The sequence below is a fragment of the Cnephaeus nilssonii genome (genome assembly GCF_951640355.1).
Source record: "Cnephaeus nilssonii genome assembly, chromosome: 10".
NCBI lineage: Eukaryota > Metazoa > Chordata > Mammalia > Chiroptera > Vespertilionidae > Cnephaeus > Cnephaeus nilssonii.
In genome coordinates, this window is record NC_137081.1 from 9,600,503 (window position 1) to 9,626,612 (window position 26,110).

The 26,110-nt window shown below is 43.1% G+C and overlaps 2 protein-coding genes across 5 annotated transcripts in view; both read right to left on the bottom strand.

Annotated features, from left to right (window-relative positions):
• The window catches only part of FLACC1 (flagellum associated containing coiled-coil domains 1), a 30,814-nt gene extending 18,499 nt beyond the window's left edge, over window positions 1-12,315 (bottom strand). The window contains exons 1-6 of one of the 2 annotated variants that reach the window (XM_079782773.1): window positions 12,111-12,315; window positions 8,266-8,425; window positions 7,684-7,758; window positions 5,369-5,417; window positions 3,767-3,900; window positions 1,305-1,398 (exon numbers count right to left, since the gene is read on the bottom strand). In XM_079782773.1, the coding sequence (XP_079638899.1) occupies window positions 1,305-1,398; window positions 3,767-3,900; window positions 5,369-5,417; window positions 7,684-7,758; window positions 8,266-8,378 (465 nt within the window). In that variant the 5' untranslated portion in view covers window positions 8,379-8,425; window positions 12,111-12,315. Of the gene's footprint in view, window positions 1-1,304; window positions 1,399-3,766; window positions 3,901-5,368; window positions 5,418-7,683; window positions 7,759-8,265; window positions 8,656-12,110 lie in introns of those variants that run through there. The other variant, XM_079782774.1, reaches the window with a different exon arrangement.
• A 5,473-nt stretch (window positions 12,316-17,788) lies between these two features.
• The window catches only part of TRAK2 (trafficking kinesin protein 2), a 56,360-nt gene continuing 48,038 nt past the window's right edge, over window positions 17,789-26,110 (bottom strand). For all 3 annotated transcript variants that reach the window (XM_079781836.1, XM_079781837.1, XM_079781838.1), the window contains exons 15-16: window positions 24,026-24,146; window positions 17,789-21,165 (exon numbers count right to left, since the gene is read on the bottom strand). In XM_079781836.1, the coding sequence (XP_079637962.1) occupies window positions 20,487-21,165; window positions 24,026-24,146 (800 nt within the window). In that variant the 3' untranslated portion in view covers window positions 17,789-20,486. The remainder of the gene's footprint in view (window positions 21,166-24,025; window positions 24,147-26,110) is intronic.

Sequence of the window (26,110 nt, forward strand, 5' to 3'; positions counted from 1 at the left end):
AAACAAAGGGCTTGGCCTGGAAGAGCCAAAGAGGTCTATGACTCAGACCCTGCCTTCAAAGAACTTTAAATCCAGTGTTCAAGCCTCGTTGGCAGAATGGCTGGGTTCCAACAGGCTAGTTCTGCCCACTTCCAAGTGACCCTCCATGCTAGCACATCCAGTCCTCTGGCCACTGTCTCAGGAGGCGTGGACACTTCCAAATTAGTCAGCACCACTGCCTGCTGAGACAAGGGTTCAGGGCTTGTCTTTCCCTCTCTGACTGAACAGTGGCACCAGCATTCCTCCCTTGCTCCACACAACAATTTGGGGTGTTTACAGGTGGAAGAACTTTTATTTTTAGGTGAATGTTAAGGATCACAATCTGAGGTCCCTCTATGGAAGTAATCTCTAAATATGTCTTCAGTGAGTGAAAATGAGCATTTGCCCAAATAAAGGTAAATGCTCTTAGGCTAGTTATTTAACTTCCCGAGACTCAATTTTCTTTGGGTAGAAAGAAACCACAAACCTGGTAGGGCTTTCAGATAAATATAGTATTAATGAGTCATTAGTAAGGGAAGGTTCAGTTTGAGTCATAAGCTGGGTCCCTGTAGGATTCGGAAGCATCTGGGGTGCATGAGAGGGTGAAGGCTGGACCCGCTGGGAATTCAACCTTTACAAGTGCGTTTCAATAACAACAGGCAAGGTGGGGGTGGGTCTGATTATGGCTCTGGTTTATCACTCCAGTGCAGGCCACCAGGCACACCTGCTCGAAGTGGGGAAGAAGACATTATGATAAAATAGATGGTAAAATCTAAAGGAGGTTTCACCAAAATCCCCAGGAAACCCAAAGAGTGTAATTTACATCAGCGGCATCTGAAGTTTGGGCTTTGGTAGTTTCAGTAGCAACAGGAAGTGGGTACTGAAGGCTTTTGGGTAGTGTCTGAGCAACACTGCAAGCACTGACCGCCGTGGTGCCTAAGCAAGAGCCTCCACAACCTCTGAAGCTTAACTCACCGCCAGGTGGGAAATGGCCAGCACCCCCTGGTGTGGAGAGGACAGTGGTGGTGAACACCCTGCAGGCACTGGGGGAACTCACAGAAACGCAGCTAGGCCTGGAGAAAGGACTTGAGTTCTTGCAATTATGGAGGAGGATGGAGACAGAGAAATACTATTGGGTGGCCCCAGTCCTACCCTCAGAGCTCTCGCCTGGGCAACATGGCTCCTGTGAGTCAGTACTTGGCAGCATGCCTGGACGACAGCGTGATCTGAACACCTTGGTATTTCCTGTACCCACAGAGAAGTCAGCTAGCGTAAGGATCACTCACCGATGTTTCGGCAGACCGGTGGTCTCTGTTCATTTGCTCTATTATCATCGTCAGCTCTGAGATCTGCTCTTCTAGGTCAGTAATGATATCAGTCCTGTGGGATGAGTAATTCTTCAGTCACCCACAGAGCTTTACCTCATGCCAGTCAGGCCTCTTCCTGAGCAGGAATGGATGTGGTCTGGTGAGAGCCAAGCCATGTTCTGTACCTGCTCCACCATCACTGAGGTGCAGAGGGAGGGGTAGAGGAGTGGAGAGAAGGAATGTGGCGGTAGGGTGGTTGAGCCTCAAACATGGCCCTTTTGGCTAAGTTAGCCAGAACTGAGTGGGGTGGTTTGGTGGCCTATTGACTAGAAGGGAAAGTGGAATATGTCAGAAACCTATTAGGCTTTGACCTTGATTTGGTAATGATAGTTGAAATGGAGGGGGGAGAAGTTCAGAAAATTAGGAAATGAGAAGGTGGGGAATAGGATTGATGCTGACATGAATCATAGGCAAGGAATGGGCCAGAAACTGGATGAGGAGGAGATTTAAGAGAGTGGCTTTCACCAGTTAGAGAAAGATAAGTATCACATGATCTCACTCATATGTGGAATCTAATGAACCAAATAAATTGATGATCAAAAATAGACCCAGAGCCCTAGCCAATTGTGCTCAGTGGGTAGAACATCAGACTGCGGACTGAAGGGTCCTGGGTTCAATTCTGGTCAAGGGTATATGCCTAGGTTGTGTAGAGGGCATGCAGGAGGCAGCTGATCAATGATTCTCTCTCATCATTGATGTTTCTATATCTATCTCCCTCTCCCTTCCCCTTTGAAATCAATAAATAAATTTAAAAAAAATAGACCCAGAGACATAGAAGTATGAACAGACTGTTGAACCTCAGAGGGAAGGCCAGGGAGAGTGAGTGGGAAGAGATCAACCAATGAACTTGTACGCATTTATGCATAACCCATGGATACAGACAATGGCATGGTGAGGGCCTGGGGAAGGTGGATGGGAGGGGGCTGGGAGAGATTAATGGGGGGGAAAGAAGGACATATGTAATACTTTCAATAATAAAGATTTAAAAGAGAGAGGAGGAGAGAGAGGCCTTCAGACTTGATAAAGGCTTTCTGTGCTTCTGGGTCTGCGGCCTCCTTGATGTCTAAGATTATTCAGCTCTGTTTGGTTGACCTGGAGTAGACAGAGTGGTGGGCAGTGCTGTGTGCAATGCAGCAGAGAAGAGGTCCTCGACTTAAGAGGTTGAGAAAACAAAAGGATGTGGAGGAGAGGACATCAAGGCATGAGAAAGAAGAAAGTGTATGAGAAAGTTGAAAAATAGGGAACTCCTAACATGATCTTCAATATAAACAATACAGCTTTACCAGGGAATAAAACTATTATGGGCTATGGTATTTTATTATGCCACAACTGGTGACAACTTTCTTATTGAGGCCAAGAGGTGCTGGAGGGTGCTGGCTTGACTGTGAGTACATGGTCCATCTCCTGGAGAGGGCCTTGGATGCGCAGCAAACCAAACAGGGCCTGAATGCTCCCACTGGAGGGAACACAGAGACTGGAGTCTGGTTTCGCTAGGCCAGGTCAGATCGGAGTGACTTCATGCATGGCCCCTCTCAATAGTGGGCCTATGTGTCCTTCAGCCTTATCCCAGTCTGAATCCCTTCCCAAATGAAACCGCTGCCAACAGCTTGGTTGTATCCTTTCTATATACCTATATACCTATGTGATGTGTGTGTGTGTGTGTGTGTGTGTGTGTGTGTGTGTGTGTGTGCGCGTTCTGTTGCTATTGTTGGTCTTTTAGATTTCTGTATTGAAAAAATAATTTTCATAGCAATGTAAAGCCCAAGGAAGAGACACTCACTGGGGAGCCATTGCAATAGCGTAGGTAGATGGGGAAGGGGAAGAATACATGAGAGATTTAGGAGGTGGAATGAAAAGGATGTGGGGACCGCTTTTACATGGCATTGGAGGATAGAGAGTGGGTGGGACCTGAATGACAGAGAGGATGACAGTGTACTCAACTGGGAGGGAGTCAGGCCAGAATATTCCAAACTACATCTCCCAGAGGCATGAACTGAGTAGTACCTTTGGACATAATAAAAAAGGGATGTATACTCAGGCCTCCCAGAAACCCTGACTTTACTTTTAGTTCTCACCCAACAAATTTATTGTATTAATATCTCATCAGTTCATTACTTTCAGGAAAAACTGCTCTCCTTTAATATGAATTATATTACACCTAATCATTTTCCAGATCCACTGAGTTGACCTTCATCCTGACTAGAATGGGATTGGAGCAGAGAGGCGGGGTGGAGCGGAGCAGGCAGAGGGCTGAGGCATGAAGTGACCTGCAGCACCTCCAGAGCAGGACTGGGAGTGGACATTAGGCGCTAATCTTTGAGGCCAAGCTGAGCCAGCTAGGGAGAGGTTTGAGGAGCTGGATGTTGGTACAAAGACATTACCTGCGAATGCTGATTTTGTCCATGATCTCTGATTTCAAACGCTTTTTCCTACCAAACATCTCATCTCCCAAGGTGACGGAAATCTGCTCCCTATTCCGAAAGAGGCGATAGCCGGGGCACACGTTGATCACTTCCTAGGCAACAGGGTGGAAGGTAAAGAGAGTATTGCAGAGAGCTGAGAGCCCTCCAAATCCACGAGTGCCCCTCTCACATCTACAAACAGAGACTTGAGATGGACTGTGCCCTCCCCAGTTACCACTCACCCTCATATCTCCATATTTCTCTCCTGAGATCCAATCCGAAGACTCAACTAGATCCTGGATGTCTCCCTATGCCTTTCAAGCTCAACATTTCCAAAACCCAGCCAATGACACCCACTCCACATTCTACACCCAAACCTGTTCCTCCTCTATGCTCTCCACCGTGGCCAGAAGCCAGGAGGCAGCTGAACATTGTGGAAATCTCTCAGTTTTTGGAATTAGACCGGCCTGAGTTTAAATCCTGGCTCTGCCACCAACCATAGTTATTCAACATCACTGTGCCATTTCCTCATTAGAAAATAAGGATAATAACTCTTCCTCAAAGGGATTTTGTGAGGCTAAAACAAATTGACATGAGAAAATGCTTAGCACAGTTGCAAAAAACTTTTTTTAGTCAGTTCCTTCTCTGTCCTCCATCAGATGCAGGGCTACCAGCCGCCATAGATCCGGATGCGACTGTACCTTCTAGAGTTGTGCAGGACACCCCTGCAGGCCACAGGTCCTGGCGTTGTTATCTCCTAAAAGTATCTCATCCTCCTCCTCTCCTCTCCCAGCCTTGCCCCTGATGGAGCCGGAGGCTACCACCATCTGTCTCCTGGGCTCTGGAGCTACCTTCCCAGCGGGCCTCTCCGCCTTCAGTCTGGCTCCCCTAAGTTCATCATCCTCCCCACCTGGAGGGCTATGACCTTTTGGTTTATTTTTTCCTGCCCATTAAGGGATCGCATGATCCTCTTTGAAGGGGGTTAGGAGAGAAAGGAAAATAGGTAAAAGCAGAAAGTAGTGAAAGTACCAATTATATCCCACCAGAGGGTGTGTTTCCCCCCAACACCCCCCCCCCGACAAATGTAAATCTTACCTGGTCACATGCCTGTCAGACCCATAAAGCTTCCAAGACATAAAAAGGTTTGGGCCCAAACTTCTAGGCAGGTGTCAAGATCCTTCAGGGTTTACTCCCCATCTCCTTCTCCAGTGTGCTCCTGCCCTGCCCCCTCTCATGCCCTGGCGGCCTCTTGCCCAGCATTTGTGGATTCCCAAGTGCAGCAGAGGGTTTCCTACACCTGTGCATGAGTTGTCTCCTGTCCTGGACTGTCACCACCTGGTTTTCCCGGAACACTCTCCTCACCTTACACAAGGCAGTAAAGAGGTCATTAAACACCCTCTCTGGGGTCTGGCAGAGCAGAGTTCAAGTCCTGGTCCTACACTATATGCAGTAATTCCAGCATCTCCTCATAGGATCATTGCAAAGATTCAATGAAGTCAGTACGTGTAAAAGGCCCATGCCTACACACAGTAGGTACTCAATAACTGTATATCCCACAACCCTCTTTCCATTTTTACTCACAGAAGGTAAAGTATTGCTCTCCTCTTGTTTTCCTAAATGGGTTTTCACTCTGCAAGAGAAATGCATGCTCAGAAGCAACCAGAGAGCAAAGAGAAGCTCCAAGATCAGCTGTGCCCTGACCCCACCACTCATCTGCAAAATGTGACATTCCTGGGATGATCTGTCTGGCCCGTCAGTTCTCAGAATATTATACTTTAGAAAATAGAGAATATTTAGTGGTCCAGAGATCATTGGTACATAGGTTGTAATAAGATGGCAGGTAGTGAAAAAGGGGGAAATCAACTAGTCACTAGTCTAATAGTAGAACCATTCCTAAAATAAGGGCCAAGAAGCTTGGAGTGAAATTCAAAGGGATGGTGCATAATCAAAAATGCACACATTTTTTTAGTGACATGTAAGTTGTCTGTGCAACCACTTTTCTTCTCATTTGCACCAGAATTCCGTGTTCTGGGACCCCAAAAGGTCTATGTGTTAAGAAATGAGCATGAGTGCATAATATACACTGATATTTCAATGAGGTCCACGTGTAATTTAAGATTTAAAATCACTTAAAATGCAACTTAACCCAAATCAACCATATATTCCTAATTCAACTGTCCACAACGAATAATTTGGTTTGCTTTCTCTGAATTTAGGAAAGCCTTGTTGGGAAACCACTGGATGGCCCAGGTCTCCTTAAAAAGCTGACCATGGATTTGCGTTTATGTCATTTTTTGCTCTTAGTAAATCTCATTGAACAAACTGAGACCTTCCACAGCATGCTTTAACTTTGGAACTTCTATGTGGCTACATAGATACTCATTTTGTCAGAAAACGATGCTTCTCTCGCTGAAAAGTAAAAGGTAAGGTTGATCCAGAATGACTCATCTTTACTCTTTTTGTCCTTGTCAACCTGTTACTCAGATTACTCTGATTACAATGACCAAATTTTGACACTTCGTTGACATTGATGAAAAACACTTTACATTTTCTCGTTTAATGAATTCAATGAGTAGTTAATATATGCAAACCACAGTGCTCCATACCAAGAGAAATGGAACGAGATGTGCTAGTTTTATTTAGGAGATGAAAAAAGGCACATAAATACTGAAACTAGATGAAGAAAAAGAGTTAAGTGCCATATAGAAGTACAGATAAAGAGATTTTCTAATTGTGTCTCTAAGGGATGGAGAGCGCTCTGCCACTGCCATTTTTCAAGGCCTCTGATGTATACAAAAGCAAAAGCAAAACAAACCCCAAGAATTGCTAAAATAGGGTTATAAAAATTGAGTTATAGTTCATGTTTAAGAATTGAAAACTTTTAACAAGAAAATTATAGGATTCACAAAAGGGACGTCAAGGTGGCATGTTTGAGGACAGAGGCCTGAGTTAAAAGTTGACTGCTGAGCAGCTTCTTTGTCCCCATTTGGAGGTCACGTCAACGTCTGCTTGGGCCTCTTCCCCAGAGTGAGGCCAGCAGCAGCGGCCCTCCTGTGTGGCTGCTCCATTCCCCTTCCCAAGTGCTGGCCCGACTGCCCCTAACTTCCCTCCCCTGGCCCAGTCACCCCTAACTTCCTCCCTTGCCAGCCTGGTCACCCCCAACTGCCCTCCCCTACAGGCCTGGTCACCCCAACTGCCCTCCCCTGCAGGCCTGGTTCTCCCCAACTGCCCTCCCCTGCAGGCCTGATCCCCTCCAACTGCCCTCCCCTGCAGGCCTGGTCCCCCTCAACTGCCCTCCCCTGCAGGCCTGGTTCTCCCCAACTGTCCTCCCTTGCAGGCCTGGTCCCTCCCAATTTCCCTCCCCTTCCAGCCATCTTGTGGTGGCCATCTTGTTTCCACATGGGGGTGGCCATCTTTTACCACATGGGGGCAGCCATCTTGTGTGTTGAAGTGATGGTCAATTTGCATATTACCTCTTTATTATATAGGTTTGGTAAAATTTTAAATTTATAAGTAAAAACAGAGTTGCAATTTATAAACAATCTTAGACACAGGAAAGTAATCCGTAAAAGGGTGAAACACCACCACTGGGAGGCTCTTTGCCTTTAACAGGCATCAAGAACTGTGCCCTTTTAGGGCAGGAGACAGTTGTCAGGGCACCTGAGCTGAGAGCTCATTTATGGTGATTCTGCAAGCTGATTCTGGGTGCAGAGGGCCATAGAATCTATCTGTAAGATCTGAAGTTTTGGGGAAATCACAGTGGACTCTGGCAATTCTTTGACATTCCTGGCAACAATGAGTCCAAGTCTCAGGCAAGGGTGTGAAGGCCAAGGAAGGAGATTGTTTTATTCACATACCTCAAACCATTCCCACCCCATGCACATGCAGATACTTACTTTGGGGAGACAACAGGTTTTGTTGGTGGTTTGACATAATTTTGTTTTTTTGAAGCTGGAGGAAGAAGAGTTAGCCTGGAAGGAAAAAATAGACAGCAAAAAGAGAGAGCTGGAAATTCAGAAATCTGTTGTAGTACCCCCAGAGGAGGTACACCTCCACAGTGACCCAGAGTTAGGATATATGGGCTGACAACGGGTGATCTTTGGCAGCCTCAGGCTGAATGCCTTGGCACTCGCTCACTGTCCTCGGGGGTCCCCGGTTGGCAGCACAGTTTGTCCCCCAGTTCCCAAAGCTCGTGGTCCCATATGGAGGGGCAGCTGCCGTGGGGCCCTTTGGTTGGAAGCCCTCCTCTCTCTGCTCAACCAACTGTGAGATTCCTTACTTACAATGATACTACGCCTAGGCAGGACTGGCAAGAGCAACGTGCAGCTAACAGGCTGACAGGGAAAGCCGTGGAGAGCTAGGCTTTCTGGCCCCCTCGGGATCTTCGCTACCAAATTGTTTTGGAAATCTTGTGAGAGAAAGAAGGCTGCAAATGGACCCCAAGCCCCCAGCCCTCGTCCATCCCAGGTAATCCTTACTTGGGCTTCCCTGTGCAGGTCTTTCTTGGTGGCTGAGGGGTCTTGATTAGCTTCCGTGGTCCCAAGTTCCAGGGGTCCCAGCAGGTGCAGTAGATGAGAGGGTTGGGGTACATGGTAGGCGGTCTGGGGCAGTCTTGGCTGCTAGGTCAGGAGGCCCTTGCTGAAATGGGGGGAGAAGAGCAGAGTCACACCCTTCAGTCAAAGCAACAGTGAACAGAGACAAATTGGGAAGAACCCAGGGAAGGCCCGAAGCACAGATGGAAGATTCTGGAGGCTGTTGATCTGGTTCAGGGTCTTGACTATAGAATCACAGCTCTTCCTTGACTTGAAAGCAGTTTAAAATTTGCTATAACTGAGTGTTTACTGTGAGCCAGGTACATAGTAAGTGATCAATTATATTCTTTTCTTTTTAAATATATTTTTATTGATTCCAGAGAGGAAGGGAGAGGGAAAGAGAGATAGAAACATCAGTGATGAGGGGGAATCATTGATCGGCTGCCTCCTGCACGCCCCACACAGAGGATAGAGCCCACAACCTGGGCATGTGTCCTGACCGGGAATTGAGCCATGACCTCCAGGTTCATAGGTGGGCACTCAACCACAGAACCACTCTGGCTGGGCTTAACTACCCGTTAAGCTCAGAGAGCTCATGGAGGTAGCAAGTTACTGAGTAAACATAGTCTACCTGACTTCTAAGCCCTTGCTCTTTCATCAGGTCACATTAACTCTCACTGAAGTAAAGAGAAATCCCTATGGCAGGTCCTGCACAGGGATTTTGCACACAGAACTTGGTGTGGAAAATGAGATCTGTTATTCAAATTAAACCGGATCTCCCAGTTACTCATTCCTGGTCACCTGCCTGGGTCACAGTCAAAACTTTCCCTTTTTTGGCCCTGTTTAAAAAAAAAAATCACACACAAAAATCCCCATTATGAAAGCTTGCGTGAAAAACAACTACCAGATAAACATGATCACACATGATTACACTTGTTTATTATTCCTCTCCCTGCCCCCAGAATCCCACTAAAATGAGAGTGCAGGATTGAAAGAGGTTTAATTTCACAAAAACAGAGAGAATGGGAGAGGAGAGATACTGCACAGGTGATGTCAGTATATGCTTGGCACAGTAACTTCCTCACTGAGCACACCACGGGAAGCTACAGCCTATATGTCTGCAAAGGGGGTATGAACCAGAAGGAGCCAAATCCCATGTGAAAGGTCCCAAAAGACTCAGAACTTGGAACTGGTAGATTATCTGATGAAACTGGCGGGCATTTCACAGGTCTGTTGGACCCTTTGGGAAGTCAAACAATGCTCCTTCCCCCCTAAAACACGTCCACGTTCTAATCTCTGGAACCTGTGAATATGCTCCTTTTTGTGCCAAAGGAGCTTTCTAGCCATGATTAAGTTAAGGGTTTTTGAGACGGGGAGATTATCTGGATTACTAGTGTGAGCCCAAGGTAATCACAAGCACCCTTATAAAAGGAAGTTGGGGGATGGAGGTCAGAGTCAGAAAACGGTCAGGTAGGTGTGACCAAGGAAGGGGCCATGAGCCAAGGAAAATGGGCAGCCTTTAGAAGCTGGAGAAGGCAAGAAAATGATTCTCCTATAGAGCTTATCGAAGGAAGAAAGCCTTGCCAATACCTTGATTTTAACCCATTTTCAGATTTCTGGTCTCAGGATGGCAAGATAATAAATTGGTGTTGTTTTAAGCCACTAAATTTGTGGTGATTTGTCACAGAGCATTTGTAATAATAATAATAAACAAACAAACAAAAAAACAGAAAATTTAGGAAAAATTGGAGGGAAGACAATGAAGGGAAGAGGAACAAGTGTTAAATCCTCATCTACCACAGCAGGAAGTCAATGGAGAATGTCTAAAAAGTAACAAAAAGGGTAGAGATAAATTATTTAGAAGTATGAAGCTAAGTTCCAAAGTAGCTGAAAATGTTGAAAATAATTCCCTCTAGAGAGCACATGGAGGAGCAGAACTGAGAAGAAGGGCGGGGCAGAAACTGTAACTTTTCATTAATGAATTTTCAACACAATTTGATTTTTAAATGTCAGTGGATTATTTGATAAAAATTAAATCTACCACCAAACAAAATGTTACGGGGGCCAAGAGACCAATAGCAGCATTACAATGACAGCAGATTTAACCCCAATTTCTAAGAAAGTGACTGGTTTCCAATAGTACACTGGAATAAATTTGTTTAAGAATCAGCCAAAACCGGTTTGGCTCAGTGGATAGAGCATCGGCCTGCGGACTCAAGGGTCCCAGGTTCGATTTCAGTCAAGGGCATGTACCTTGGTTGCGGGCACATCCCCAGTAGGGGGTGTGCAAGAGGCAGCTGATTGATGTTTCTCTCTCATTGATGTTTTTGGCTCTCTCTTCCTCTCTGTAAAAAATCAATAAAATATATTTTTTTTAAAAAAGAATCAGCTGAAAAATGAAACCTTTTTTTCTCTAACATGACTGCTGCTTGAGAAACCCAGTTACGTGGTCTAATGACTTTTGGAGCTAAAGGGGACCTTAACATTAAACCCATTTTACAGATGATGAAACTGAGACTCAAAGGCGTGAAGCGACCCTGGGACACCTTCACAGGCTCGTTTAACAGCACAAATAGGTAGCTCCTGCTGTGAGTGCCATGCAGATGCTGGGGGGATACCGAACACCTGCACCTTGCCCTCGGAAAGCATGCAGGTCCTCGGGTGTTCTCAGACAGGGAACCGAGTGAGCTGTGGAGCAGGGCAGGTGACATGGCCTTGAAGAGAGGCAGGGTGTGCAGGTGGGGCAGGGGCAGGAGGGGCTGGCCAGGGGGCTGGGCCCAGGGCACGTGGGGAGTAGATGAGGGCTAGAGAGGAGGCCAGGAGGCTGGGGAAACAGCAAAGACCTAAAGACCAGGCAACATCATGCTAAGTGAAATAAGCCAGTCAACGAAAGAAAAATACCACATGATCTCACTCATTTGTGGATAATAAAGAACATTATAAACTGATGAACAAAAAGATAGATACAGAGGCAGTAAAGCATCAAACAGTCAAATTACAGGGGGAAGGTTAGGGAGAGGTGGGGAGATAAGAGATCAACCCAAGGACTTGTATGCATGCATATAAGCACAACCAATGGACGCAAAACACTGGGGGGTGAGGGCATGTATGGGAGTGGGGTGTGTGTGTGTGGGGGGAGCAATGGTAAGATATGTACCCATATAATACCTTAATAAAAAAATGAAAATAAAAAAATAAAAGTTTGATGACAGTCAAAATGAATGAGTGAATGAATGAATGAATGAATGCCAGGCAACAAGGCTCCATATCCAGCTGTCTGTGCTCCCCTGTGTGGGGGGCCCTGGTCGGAGATCTCAGCGAGACGAGGTCAGGGGAGCGAATGGGATGGGGCGCCCCCGGCGGGAAGACGCTGCCACAGGGGCCAGAACGGCGGGAGAAGGAATCTGAACGGAGGCCGCCGCAGCAGCACCAGCGAGTAGCTCTGCTTCTGCTCCGGATCCGGGTCCGCTTCCCGTGGGGACAGGGCCGACCCCGAGGCCGAAGGGAGGGGCTCAGGCCGCCGGCTCCCCGGAACTGCTGCCTTCCCGCCGCCATCCCCGGCCGGCGCCTCGGGACGGTGGCCCTCTCCGTGCCGCCCTGGGTCCTGGCAAGGCAACGTGTCCGCAGTGGGAATCTGGTAAATATTTGCTGCTGAGCTAATAACTGGGTGAGTGTGACCTCAGGAACCGGCCCAACAGGAGGAACAGACAAAGATGTAACGGTCACTACAACATTACGGGTAATATTAAAAACCGGGACTTAGAGGCCAGCCGACCGGCGGCGCCGCTTACTGAGCCTGAAGACACCCCCGCACCCGGCCTGGGAGGCGGCGGCGGCTGGGAGCGGCGCCCGGAGGAGCCCGCGGGCCACGTGCATCGACGAGCGGGTACCCCCGTCCCGCCTCCTGGGACTGACGGTGCGGCGGGCCCGGCAGACGCGCTCGGGGCCGCGGGGCGTGGACTTGCGGATTGGCGCAGGCGCAGGTCTCGGGCGCGCGCACGTCCCATTGGGCGCGCGCACGTCCCAATGGGCGCGCGCACGTCCCATTGGGCGCGCGCACGTCCCATTGGGCGCGCGCACGTCTTTCCCGCGCGTACGTCCCTTCCTTACGTCCCTTGGAGGCTCTGAAGCAGGATATCCGGGGAGAGCGCGGTGGTGAGAGCGAGAGGACGACGGAGAAGACCGAGCGGGCGACGCCCTCCGTCAAGGGACGGCGATGAGGTAAATGGTGGCAAAAAAAAAAAAAAAAAAAAAGAAACCCACAAAAACCCAACACACAGCAAAACAAAAAACAGCAACACACAAACCCACAAAACCCACAAACCCGAAATGCACAGGTATTTTACGGTACGACTCCTCAATGGAGTTTTACTGGATTTTGACTGGCCTCTTGAAAGCCTGTAGAAACCTGAAGAAATGCGCGTGAACAAAGATATGAGGTGGTATGTGTGCAATGGGTACAATTATGGAGAAGTATGTGCCTACACAGAAAAGGGTTAGGAAAGAATATACTAAAAAAAGAAAAAAAAGAAAATTGGGCTAGAATGTCAGGATTATGATTCCCCCCCCCCCCCCCGCCCCCCTCCACAACATTGTTTAGTAAAATTCTCCTTGCGCTTTGGGGTCAGGTGGGCCTGACTGCACAGAGGCTCCTGCTGCTCAGCCGCGGGACCTCAGAAAATGCCCTTTTCCCGTCCTCAGCTCAGAGCCTGCCTCCCCGATGGCCCGTCCGCACGGGGCTGCCCTGCACCTCACCTCCTCCAACACCGGCCACTGAGTTTAGGAACAGTATGAACCCCGGTGGCATTTTGTTTACAGAAGCTTTTATTTCTTTTTTAATTTTTTTTTTTTTTGGGGGGGAGGAGATAGGTTTATTTTTTGTGTGTGTTAGATTAAACTCATTGTAAAGAAAATTATAATCTGGAGGAAGTAAAATTTATCCAAAATGCTAACCCCTAGGAAGGACCACTGAAAATATTTTGGTTAGTGTCTTCTAGAATCCTCTCTAGTCTAAAGAAGCAGATTTATATAATTATTCGTAAATGGGAACAAATTCTCCTTATGTTCTAGATAATCTTTTTTTAAATAATGAGGTTCTTTGAATATCAGTAACTATACATATGTCATTTTAAAACTTGATTACTGTGGGGAAATTTTTAAATGTTCAAAAGTAGAGAAAAAAGGTAAAATGAATTAATCTGTCACACAGGTTCAACAGTTAGCAATTTGTGACTAATCTATTCATCTATACCCAGCCCATTCCTGCAACATCAGATTATTTTAAAGCAAATTTAAAGTAAATATGTAATTTAAATTACACTTAAAGAAAATCTTGAAAGCAAGTCTGTGATTTGTTGGTATATTATGGCTTAATTTATATTTTATGAATGTATCCATTTACAGTTTTACTTTTTTAAAATTTATTTTTGTTTTTTCCCTTTCATTTTGTTTTGTTCCCTACCCACCCCCCTTACATTTTTAACCAGTTTTGTATTGATGAGCATTTGTTTCCTGTTATAAACAATGCCATGGTGTGTATTCTTTTGCTCAAAAAGTAAAGTCCTTTCTCTCCAAACACCCATGGGGATGATACTCGAAATATGTAACAACCAGTAAGACAACCAGAATAGACATGGTTACAGGGCTGGAACAGGGTCCGGGAGGACCCCACTCCTCCCCCCATGCCAGGCTACAGTAACCTCTTAGTTACTGAATCATGAGGAAGTTTGGGGGTGCCAGGGGAGGAGTTGGGGCAACCCAGGTGGCAAGGAGGATATTTGGGGGTTTTGGACAATGTATACATACAACCTGGGTGGCAGTATTTCACTATTTCAATAACTGTGCATACCAACTAAACACCAACCCTCCACTTCCAGTACTTTTCCACGAGGTACCACTGTTAGTATTTTTAGTGTCCTTCCAGAAATATATGTAACATTTACCTAAATGAGAGCATACTTTACACCCTCTACTACATACCCTCTTTTTGCATAAGAGGATATGTAGTAGATAGTTCCATATCAGCATACGTAGGTCTCCTACATTCACAGTGGCTTGATGTTGCACTGTATGGCTCTAAGAATACTAGTAAGGATGTGTGTGTATGTGTGTGTGTGTGTGTGTGTGTATGTGCGTGTGCACGCATGCATGTGTGATTTAGGACTTTTTTTCTCCCCATTCTTTTCCTTTCCTGCATCTCTCCCTGATGGTTTTACCTGAGGCTCAGTGGACTGAAAGTGCCACCTGGTGGTCATCAGTGAGCCAGCTGAGCCTTCAGAAAGGCCACTGGTATTAATGAATCAGAAGAAAATAGTTATATAAAACGTCTTTTCCAAAGAACTCACCTTGGTCTGCCCAAAGATTTGTTTTCCCCATGGGGTTTCTTCCAGGGTCAAGAGTCTTAATGACATCACAATGTTAGAGAGAACCTGTTTCCCATCCACACAAAATCAAAATTCATTTTAAGTCAAATCCAGAGGTTCCAGAACTTAAGACTTTAGTGATCATTCCAAGTGATTGAAATGCCAAAGCAGAAAATGCGGAGTCTGTGTAGCACAGAGAGACAGACTTCCAGGGAATCCAGTCACAGGCTTTTACAAAGGCTGAACTGGCACGAGCATGAATGTCCCCTCTGAAGACAAACAGTTTGAGTCTTTCAATATTGCAACGAAAGTCAAACTAGGGGAGGAAGTCACCCCTGTATTCAGACTTTCTTGACTTGGCCCTTTTGAGTTGTGAGGTTTGTATTAGTAGATGGTTGGGGAAGGTTTGTTTCTTTCGTTGCTATGGAAACAGAATGGCAAGGCCTGCTTTGCTCAGGCATTCTGCTCTTAAAGAGATAAGGCTGGAGAAGCAGCCAGTTAAATTCTCCAAGACATAAGATAAAATACACGTAAGATATACTTTCAGAGGAAACAGAATTAAACAGCACTCCTAGGCTTAATTGGCCTATGACTGTAGTTGCCAGACAGAATCTATGATGGAGTTTAAGCTTCTGTCATTTGCTCACAGAAACCTAAAACTCTTAAGTAGCCACTTTCTTCCTTGAATTTCAAGCTTTGAAATCTATAAAAGTGCGAATCCCCAAGGGCAGGAGTCATTTTCAGTTGCTGGGAGTTCAGATTTTTCCCCCCTAAGGCTGCTTTTTCTCGTTATAGAAAAAAAAAATGCTTATTATAGACCAGTGGCTTTCATTTTATTTTACTGAAATACAAAAGAAATATATTTTAGCCCAGCCTAAATCAAGCATCAATCTATGAACCAGGAGGTCACTGTTGGATTCCCCGTCAGGGCACATGCCCGGGTTGTGGGCTTGATCCCCATTGTGGGGCGTGCAGGAGTCAGCCAATCAATGATTCTCTCTCATCATTGATGTTCCTCTCTCTCTCTCCCTCCCCCTTCCTCTCAGAAAACAATTTTAAAAAAAGAAATATATATTACACACTTTATAATAAGTTGTAGGAAATTATACCCTGGTTATATACTATTCTCATCTATTTTTTTTCCTTTTATTTAAAATGATAGTTGATTATAAATCTACTAGATTGATGTCATGATCCACTGATGGGTCACAACCCATAGTTTACAAACATTGATATAAATTCATCCATTCATTCTACTCCACATTATTATCTACTGTGTGCCAGGCACTTTTGTGAGGTGGAGAGTATACATCAGTTCCTGTGCTCCATGGAGCTTAGAGACTATTGGGGGAAACACAATACATTCAACGAAAGCACAATGAGGCTTGCAAACCAGATGCAGTGGGAGTGTATGGCAGGATTTCTCTCCTAGTCTAATGAGTCAGACAACAGTTTTAATCAGAGAAGGGATCTGACTAGTTTTGTATATTAGAAAGATCATTTTGACTGCAATGTAGAGAAACAATTGGAGGGGCCAAGACAGGCAGGGAAACCAATTTTTTTTTAAAATATATATTTTATTGATTTTTTACAGAGAGGAAGAGAGAGGGATAGTTAGAAACATCGATGAGGGAGAAACATCGATCAGCTGCCTCCTACACACCCCCTACTGGGGATGTGTTCACAACCAAGGTACATGCCCTTGACCGGAATCAAACCTGGGACCCTTGAGTCCGCAGGCCGATGCTCTATCCACTGAGCCAAACTGGTTAGGGCAGGGAAACCAATTTGGTGGTCAAATGAGGCACAGTGGTGGCCTTAACTGAGGGAGCAGCAGTGGGATGCAACAGATGTTGGGGTGAGGAGGCAATGATGACTCCTTGGTTTCTAACTTAAACAACTGAGTAGTTGGCAGTGCCATTTATCAAGATGGGAGAGTCTGGGGATAAACAGGCTCAGGGGAGTAGAGCCCCACTTCAGGCTTGGACATGTTGAGTTTGAGATGCCAGCGAAACATCCAAGTGGGGATATCTACATGTTTGGGAATTCCAAGAAGAGTCTGGGCTGGAAACACATTAGGAGTCTTCAGAGTAGATATTTAAAGCCAAGAGACTGGATGCCATCACCCAGGGAAAGGGTGTTGTGTGAGAAGAGAAGAGGGTCTAGAACAAAGCCTTGAGGAACACCAACATTCCTAAAAGTGTGGGCCAGCTGTTAGTTCTAGCATGTACAACTATCACTCGGATGAAAGTGGCTTACATCAAAGAGGTTCACTAATTTCATGAACCACGAAGTATGGAGGTAGTGCTGCCAGAACTGAAGCAGACTCAGCAATGTCATGGAAGAACTGGGCTCTTTTCATATTTCTGTCCTGCAGCCTCAGTGTGCTGAGGGAGCCTTGTGGTTGCCACAACTCCAAGCACCAGGAGCAGACTAGATGGAGACAGCCTTTAAAAGCCAAAGGGCGGGAAAGAAGTTACAGAGAACAGTGGCTAGATTTGACTAGTCACCTAGTCAAGTCCATCTCCAGCTAGAGACGGGATATTTAATTTGAGACTGTTTATTATGTGAAATTTTATACATAAGTGTTTTGTTATAATGTAAAGAGCAGGATTTGGGTCTATGTGGATAGGGTTTAAAAACAAAGCTACAAAAGCAGCAGGTTCTGAAGGAAAACCCCAGGCACTGACTTGGCCAAGGCTTGGCACTAATGAACCCTACTTTGGGATTTCCCCCTCCTACTCCTTTTAGATACTAGTACAACTTGGTCAGCTCCAAAACAGAAGGGAAGGAAATGAAGGGGGGCTAAGTGTTAACTGCTCTTCTCTGGTTGAATTTAGGGAAACTTTGGCATTGCATAAAAGGCTCTTTTCTCTCCAAAGGCCCAGGAAGAGGACTGATGCTACTAACATTAGTATTTTGCTGAGAAGGCAAGAAAAAGAAAATTTTAATAAATATCTAAGAAAATGCAGTAAGGTATGTTTACTACTTATGACTATTATTGGTTTGTTTTGTGTTGGCTGTACCAAAAAAACATAATGGAAAGGAAAGACTTCATGCAGGACTTTCAGTGAAAAGAACTGGGACAAATTACACAGGAAGACAAATGAAAATTTAAGAAGATATTTATTATCTGATTTACATTTGACAAAGCAAAGGTAGGTGCAACAAAGAGCTGTTTGACAAAGTCAAGCCCCAGATATCCAACAACAGTATTTCCCTGGCTGCCCAGAGGGCACTTTGCCACTCCTAGGTAGCTGTGCTCCGCAATGCAAACCACTCAGTGTAGACACGATGGTGCTGCACTTGGAGTATAGGCCTGCAGGCACCCGACCTCAAAGGAGTGGACCATTAAACACTCAGAGCTCTAGTTCAGATGTCAACAGTCAATGTTAGTAACCAACAAGTACTACTAATTATGTACTAGAGTGGTCAGAAAAGCAAAACAGGCTTTGAATACCGTATATAATATACCTTTATAAAGTAGCTCTTGTTATGAGCTGCCTCTAACTTATTTCCCCCCTTTGCCAAAATCTGTTTATTCGTGTTAAATCAAGGACATATAGTATAAAACTTTTTAAAAAACTACTTTAACAATGGCCATTACCTTTTCCTTAAGTCACATGCCTAAGGTTATTTACAGAAGATTTGGGATCATCATAATTCAGGAGACCCTTTAATTCTGAGCTTAGGAAGGTATCCTTTCTACTATATAACAGGATACTCAGAAATACCTGAGATATAATCACTGAGAACCTTCTTGAAGGAGGGAAAAAGAAAAAGACTGGAGTTTCCTATACTGGCATAAAAGTACATACACAGTTGATAAAAAAAAAAAAGAAAAACAGTAAAATGTTAAAGCGTAACAGATAATTGAGAAGGAACTTGCTATAAGGCTCCATTCTTCTTACTATACTTTGCACACAAGTTTGGTAGAATAGATTCTCAGGCTGTACCAAAACTAATTTTAGGCAAAAGCTTCAGCAAACAGTAAAACCCAATTCAAGACAGAATTCATTTCTAGGGACAAGCATGCACCAATATACAATTATCATGTTTCTTGGTGGAACAGCAACATCAACCTAATCTTCAAAAACTTACGTCTGGTTCTCCTTAATCAGATGTGCTTCACTTGGCTGTGCCTACACACCCTTGCCCACCTCCAAAGTGATCATTTTAGCACTGGTTATAAAAAAGTACAGTAATGATACAGAACACTCCAAAATCTTAACTTATAGATGCTTAATTTATAGGTATTTATATAATAGACATAAATCTCATAATTTAACATTTTGTACTACTCTATGGCCCTACATTTTCTTACTTCCTGATATCTCTTAGGAACTGGCAACAGGAAGATTACTTTCTTAGAGAATAAATAAAAAAAGCTTTAAGAATCAGCTAAAAAAAGAAATATAGAAAACACTGCAAAACTTCCAAAATAGCTCACCTGCTAAGTCTTAAGCATGAAGACTTCTGAGTTTTCTGCTGTGGTGTCTGCATAACGGGGACCTTGTAAGTGGCCCAAAGTTCTAGAAATGGCATTGACTAATGGCCAAGACCAATGGCCCAAAGACACTCTGATGTTACTGGACCTCCTGGAGAATAATCCCTTCCAACGACAACCTCACATTCAAAAAGCAAAAGCCTTGACTCCCCCATTAAAAAGTTAATTCTATAATTTCACAGATATCTAGAAAAAGGCAGATGTGTTTTAATTATTTTGTATTTAAAAAATCAGTCTTCAAAGCAAGCACCTGGGTTTTACTTCAGCTTATAATAAATAATTTAATGTGCCTGAGAATTTCTGTGCAAATACATGTCATCTTTCATTAAAAATATGCATAGCACACTTTGGAAAGAGTTTAGTTGCCAACTGTACTTGTTAAAAAAAAGTATACAGTGGTAAATATACAATATTCTCTAATTCCTACTGATTGTACTTCTGATTTAACCTCGTCCAGCCGCCAAGGAAATTCATTTATGTTCACATTCCTTGGCCACCACACTTATCCAGAATAAATATTCTGGAAAAAAGTTACGTTGGTTCCAATTTACCCATATTTCCTTCTTAAAAATAAATCCTACCTCCCACAATGTTGTGTTTCTTTTGGATGTTGTATAAAAATACAAATTTTAAAAATGAACTTGTTGATCACAAATACAAAAGGAATTTGGGTGGTGTTTGGGCTCCCAGAGACTCATCGGCCTGAAAATAGAAAGCAAAAAGACTCTCTACTGTTCTATGAAAATACCTTGCTTGCTAATGCTGAGAGCTTGCCATATGATGAAGGCGTAATCTAACCAGACATCAACAGAAAACATAAAAGCCACCTCACTGTTGTCTCAGTAACAGACTGATTACCCCAGCAACCTTCCAGAACAGCTTTCTCTAGGCAACAGTCAAGGTGGGTCCTTTTCTCTTCCCACCTCCTCCTAACCGGAGTGTTCTCTGCTTATACTCACCAGAAGTAAATGTGCTAGCAAATTAAGTATTCCTGGTATATTTCAATATTACTGAATTTATTTTCTGGTCACACTTCATTTTCAAAACAAAAAAAAAACCAACTGAAGGAGTGTATTAAACCTTTGTTCCTTTTCTGTCTCCACTCATGACCCATTCATTTATACTTTCAATTTACTAGACTTTATTCATTAGGACCTCATCCCAATTGTTTCCAATCTTCCACATTCACAGCCCATCTGCAACATTCCTTTTCTTTCAATAAGACCGGACTACATGTGTCAGTGCAAATCTATCCTTCATGTGCTCATCTGTATAGGAGTTCAGTTAACTGCTGAACCTCACTCCTCCTTCAGGTTATCCATTTTGGGTGAGGATGTGCAAACTGAGGTGCCAAAACTACCCATCATGATTGGAAGACTCTGATTCCTCCTCAATCCACTCAATAAATTGCTACCTGAATTTAAATAAACAGTAGAGTCTGGTCTTCGAAGACCAATTTCTGCCTCTTGGCTTCTTCCATGTTCCTGGGCATCGGGGGTCTTGATCACTCTGGCTATGCCCAATCTCTTCAGCCTGTCTACTAAGTTCATCTTCAACTGGCCAACATCAGGAGGGTTCCGGGAAGGCCTCAAGCCATACATCTCCTGGAGGAATGTTTCGGCCGGTCGTGAGGCCAAAAAATTTTCAGAGAGATGTACTCGAGGCTCAAAGGGCAAAGGAGAAGGGCAAGGTGAGTGAGACGGTGAATTTGGGGGTGTGGAAGGGATATCCAGGACTCTAGGGAGAGGCTGAAGGAGGGGGTTCTCTGGAACTTGGCTGTGGTACACTTTAGCAGAAATGCCTCGCTCTTGTAGAAGTTTGGCCAAGCTCATGGTGCTGCTGCAGGTTACAGTGGAATCTCGTCGGTTGGTGACTGATTCACCAATGCTCAGTCTATAGGACGTAGCAGGAGAATTCACTGCCGTGCTTGATGAACTGCTACTGCTACTTCCACAGGATAACGAAGGGAACCCAGAGCTTAAAAAAAAAAAAAAAATGCAGGAGAGACAGTTTAAGAATAAAAAGCCATCTCCAAAATCAGTATTTAAGTCATTACAGTAGTTATCCACAGTAAATATAGAGGAACTGAACTGAACTCTGTGGTAGAGATCTGAGGAATGAAAATTTTGATATGTTACTTCAATGATTGGCTAATATTTATAATTTGAAACATTTCATAGGATATGAAAGTTTACTGTACTCTTTAGATAAATTCTTAAATTTTAACTATATATCTGGGAATATAATTAAATTTTATGATGGAAATCAAATAAATTCAAATATTAAAGAAAGTAACCTCTAGAAATTTTTATTAATATATCCACTCCATAAAGTAAAATATGCCGAGACAACAATCCATAAGTAAACAATGGATTTTTTATTATTCTTTTATTTCAGAGAGGAAGGGAGAGGGAGAGAGAAACATCAATGATGAGAGAGAATCATTGATTGGCTGCCTCTTGCATGCCCCCTATTGGGGATCGAGCCCGCAACTCAGGCATGTGCACTTGACCGTAATTGAACCTGGGACCTTTCAGTCCACAGGCTGACACTCTATTCACTGAGCCAAACCAGTTAGGGCAGTGGTCGGCAAACTCATTAGTCAACAGAGCCAAATATCAACAGTACAACGATTGAAATTTCTTTTGAGAGCCTAATTTTTTTAACTTCTTCTAACGCCACTTCTTCAAAATAGACTCATCCAGGCCGTGGTATTTTGTGGAAGAGCCACACTCAAGGGGCCAAAGAGCCGCATGTGGTTCACGAGCCGCAGTTTGCCGACCACGGAGTTAGGGCAACAATGGACTTTTTAAAAAACACAACCTTTCATATTTAAACCTAAGATGCTCTTCCTAAGGAGAAATTTGTTTCTTTTTAACCTTTCAATATTATATTATTGAGAACAAATAAAATTCTGTTAAATTTCAATTTTCAGGAATTTAATTCCAAACAGTAGTATAAGGATATCATGTAATACATTTTTCTCAACCTTGACTTAGAATACAGGTTTCTGGGAAATTAAAAATAATTAAAAGCTTTAACAGCTATTAGAATGTTTCTTCTTATTTTATTTTGTTAAAAGGAAAAAAACAACTAAGAAATGGTGATAGAATGGAGAGAATATTTCTTTAGTCAATTTCTCCCCCTTGATCAAATGTTACCGTATTTAATAGATAAACTTTCATTTCAACAGAAAAGAGTCAGTATATCAAGGTTTTTAAAGATTCTGAACAAAATGTAAGCCTAGGATCACTAAGTAAATTTTTCAAAGTACCGGCTTGTATAAAAGAAGCAAAATGCAAATAAACTGACTGCTTGGTTAAACTGAAAACCTCTAAATGGATGAGGTCTGTCTACATGCTGTGCTGCCAGAGTCCACCCTCCCTGTCCCTACTTAATGCAGAGTGTGCCTGTCCTTCCCTAAATTGTACACTTCATGGATGGTATCAACCTGAACTGAGAGTCCCCTCAGGAACTAATTTTATAAAATTTACCTCGTGGACTGTAAGAACAATGTGGAAATACTGCAGCTGTCTGTTCATTACAGACTTTATTGAGATCTTCACTGGATATCCCCCAAATGCTTCCCTAAACAATTGATTTGCTTCTATCTGATAGACACTGTGGATCATAATGTTATTTCCTCCACATTGGCAGATGGAAGGTTAAGACTCAAATGCATGCTTCACCTCAGCAAGTATATAAAACTTTATGGTACAATATGCACACTAAGCTTTATTCCTCTATCCATTTTATAGCCTTACTCTTGGCTTTATTTTTCTTCTCTCCTAGTTAATAGTATCACTGCAATGGTCTCTGAATTTTTGAAAACTGCCTTATATTCTATTTGGGAACTGGTAGGACAGAAATAGCAATATGGCTTATTGAGTTGAGATCCCTCAACTACTTGTTGGAATGGAATATCCATGTTCTAGACTGTGTAGTAAATACTTTGGCCTTGGCTAGAGGGGTCTGGTCTTTTTGCTCCCCTTCTGGGAGGTAATCTATGCCATATCTGATACAAGTGTCTTTGTTTAGGAAGGAAGCTGGCCACAGCAGATCTTGGTATGGGCCTGGCCATGTCAGACAGACCAACCATTTTATTTAGGGTGGTGGATTTGGGTCAGTGGACCTGGAGGAGAGTTCAACCATATGGGTAATCAATCAATCAGTCATGCCTGTGCACCGAAGCTTCAAAATAAAATCTGAGACTTGGGTGAGCTCCCCTGGCTGGCAATACTCTGTGTGCACTATCACACATCAATGCCAAGGAAGTAACGAATCCCAAGGTCAAGGGAAGCTTTGCAAGTGGAACCCTTCCCAACTCGGGTCTATGCATCTCTTCCTTTGGCTAATTTTAACCTGTATCCTTTCCTTGTAATAAATAGTCACCGTGAGCATAACAGCTTTCAGTGAAGTCCTGGGTCCTGTTAGCAAATTATCAAACCAGGGAGTGGTTCTGGGAACCCCCTGAACTTGCAGGTGGTGTCAGAAGTGAGGGTACTTTGGTGTGGAGAGGACGAGTCCCCTCAACTGCTGCAGTTGGGCTAACTGTGGGTAGAGCCCAGATGGGCCATTTACAACCTGTCTGCCCTTGGATCAGCTACATGAACTTTCTATGCCTCATTTTCTTTCCTTACACGACACTCACTTGCCCTGCCTACTTCAAAGACTTACAATGACCAAATGAGAAAATACAATGTGAAAATATTCTGAAGACAAATCATCACAGAACATTAATTAAAATTCGGGGAATTAAAATGAAAGTAATTTTTAAAAGAAATTCATGAACACATAGTTGAAAAAAGAAGTCAGGCCTCAAACTGCCCAGACCTACCTGGGAGTAACCTGAGTGACATCAGAGGGGTGTAATATCCTACAGGTGGTGAAGGTGAATGTTAAGTTTGTGCATGACAGACATTTTCCTGGGTTTGAAGCTGCAACTGAAGCACAGACTTCTAGGGATTCAAACACAACATTGAAAGACCAGGTTAATAATGTAAAAAGTTGATTAACACTTATTAATAATACAGCACTTATCAAGTGTCATTTGTACAAAAATCCCCAAATCTGGAAATAAAAAAGATATAAATATTATAATTAGTACTGACTGCTTAGTATACAGCTGAATCCTTTAATACTTTAAAACTGTAATTTAAAAGGATTAAAAATAGCTTAGAAACAAGATAAAAAGATATTCTGAAAAAAAATTTTAAAATAACCAACAAGCAAGATCTAGTCATTCAATCTTTTATTAAAAAAATATATTTTATTGATTTTTTACAGAGAAGAAGGGAGAGGGAGAGAGAGTTAGAAACATCAATGAGAGAGAAACATCGATCAGCTGCCGCCTGCACACCCCCTACTGGGATGTACCCGCAACCAAGGTACATGCCCTTGGCCGGAACCGAACCTGGAATCCTTCAGTCTGCAGGCTGACGCTCTATCCACTGAGCCAAACTGGTTAGGGCTCATTCAATCTTTCTAGTCAAACTATCTATTCCAGTGGTTCTCAAAGTGTGGTTTACAGACGGCTGTGGGAGTCCACTTTCGTAACAATGCTAAGACACTATCTGCCTTTTCGACTGGGGTGGCATTTGCTGTTATCTATTCATAGCATTTAAAAAAAAAAAAGCCAGATTCACATAAGCAAGTCCTTGATGAAGCAGCAAAAATTATTAAATCTTGGCTCTTGAATCTTTTTAATATTCTGTGTGATGAAGCGGAAGTAGTCATTAAGCACTCTGCTGCATACCAAGATACCAGAGGAAAAGCACATGTGCAATTGAGGTGTAATTTTTTCACAGGACATCATTTTTGCTTGAAAGAACAACGAATAGGCAAACTACAGTAATTCAGACTTGGATAACTGGCAGAAATTTTCTTGAAAATGACTGTCGTGAATCTGTCTATTCAAGAAAAATAGCTGACAATATTTGCTGTCACTGACAAAATTTGAGATTTTGAATGAAAATGAGATTTTGGAAAACTTGAGAGCTTGAAAGCTTCCTAATACTAAAAGACTTATCTGATGAGACAGGTGGTGATATTTATATGATTTTAATATATTACATAATGAAATGTGTCAACATCTGCATAACTTCAGTGAATCAATATCCTCCAAATGACCAATGCATGATGCAAAAATTCGTGCATGGGGAAAAATGCATTCAAAATGTAGGACAGACCAATAGATTTTAATGTAACAAAGTATAAAAGTTCACTGATAGGGTTTCAGATATCATATTGCTACAAACCTTGATCAAGTTTTGGTATAAAATCAAAGAATATCTGCAAATACCTGTAGAGGCTTTTAAATTCTCTTTCTTTTTCCAACTACATATATGTGTGAGGCTGCATTTTTTTTGCACTCTTCAACCAAAACAACAAACTATAATAAACTGAATGTGGAAGCTGATACAAAAATTTATCTTCTATTAAAACATAAATAAGAGATTTGCAAAATTATAAAACAAAACCACTTTTCCCACTACTTAAAAAGTAGCCATTTTTCATAAAACATATTGTTAACATGTAATTATTATTTTTAAATTAGTTAATACTTTTATAATTTATCAGTTTTCATTTCCAATATGGTAATTATCAATAGATACAACACACAGAGACAAGCTCTCTGGAATTCTCATTGATTTTTAAGAGTATAAAGAGGTCCTGAGCTCAAAAAGTTTGCAAGCCAGTGACTGAATTGATCTCTCTCTCTCTCCCCCCAAATCTAATTATGTTGGCTGGCTAAGATAAAGTAGAATTAGAAGGGCCACTAAATGTTATAGGTTTTTACTATATTACTAGAGGCCCGATGCACGAAAATTTGTGCAAGAGTAGGCCTTCCTTAGCGCAAATAATTAAAATGTAAAAGCTATCAAGACTACATTATAAAATTTCCAAAAGCCTCCTAATATTT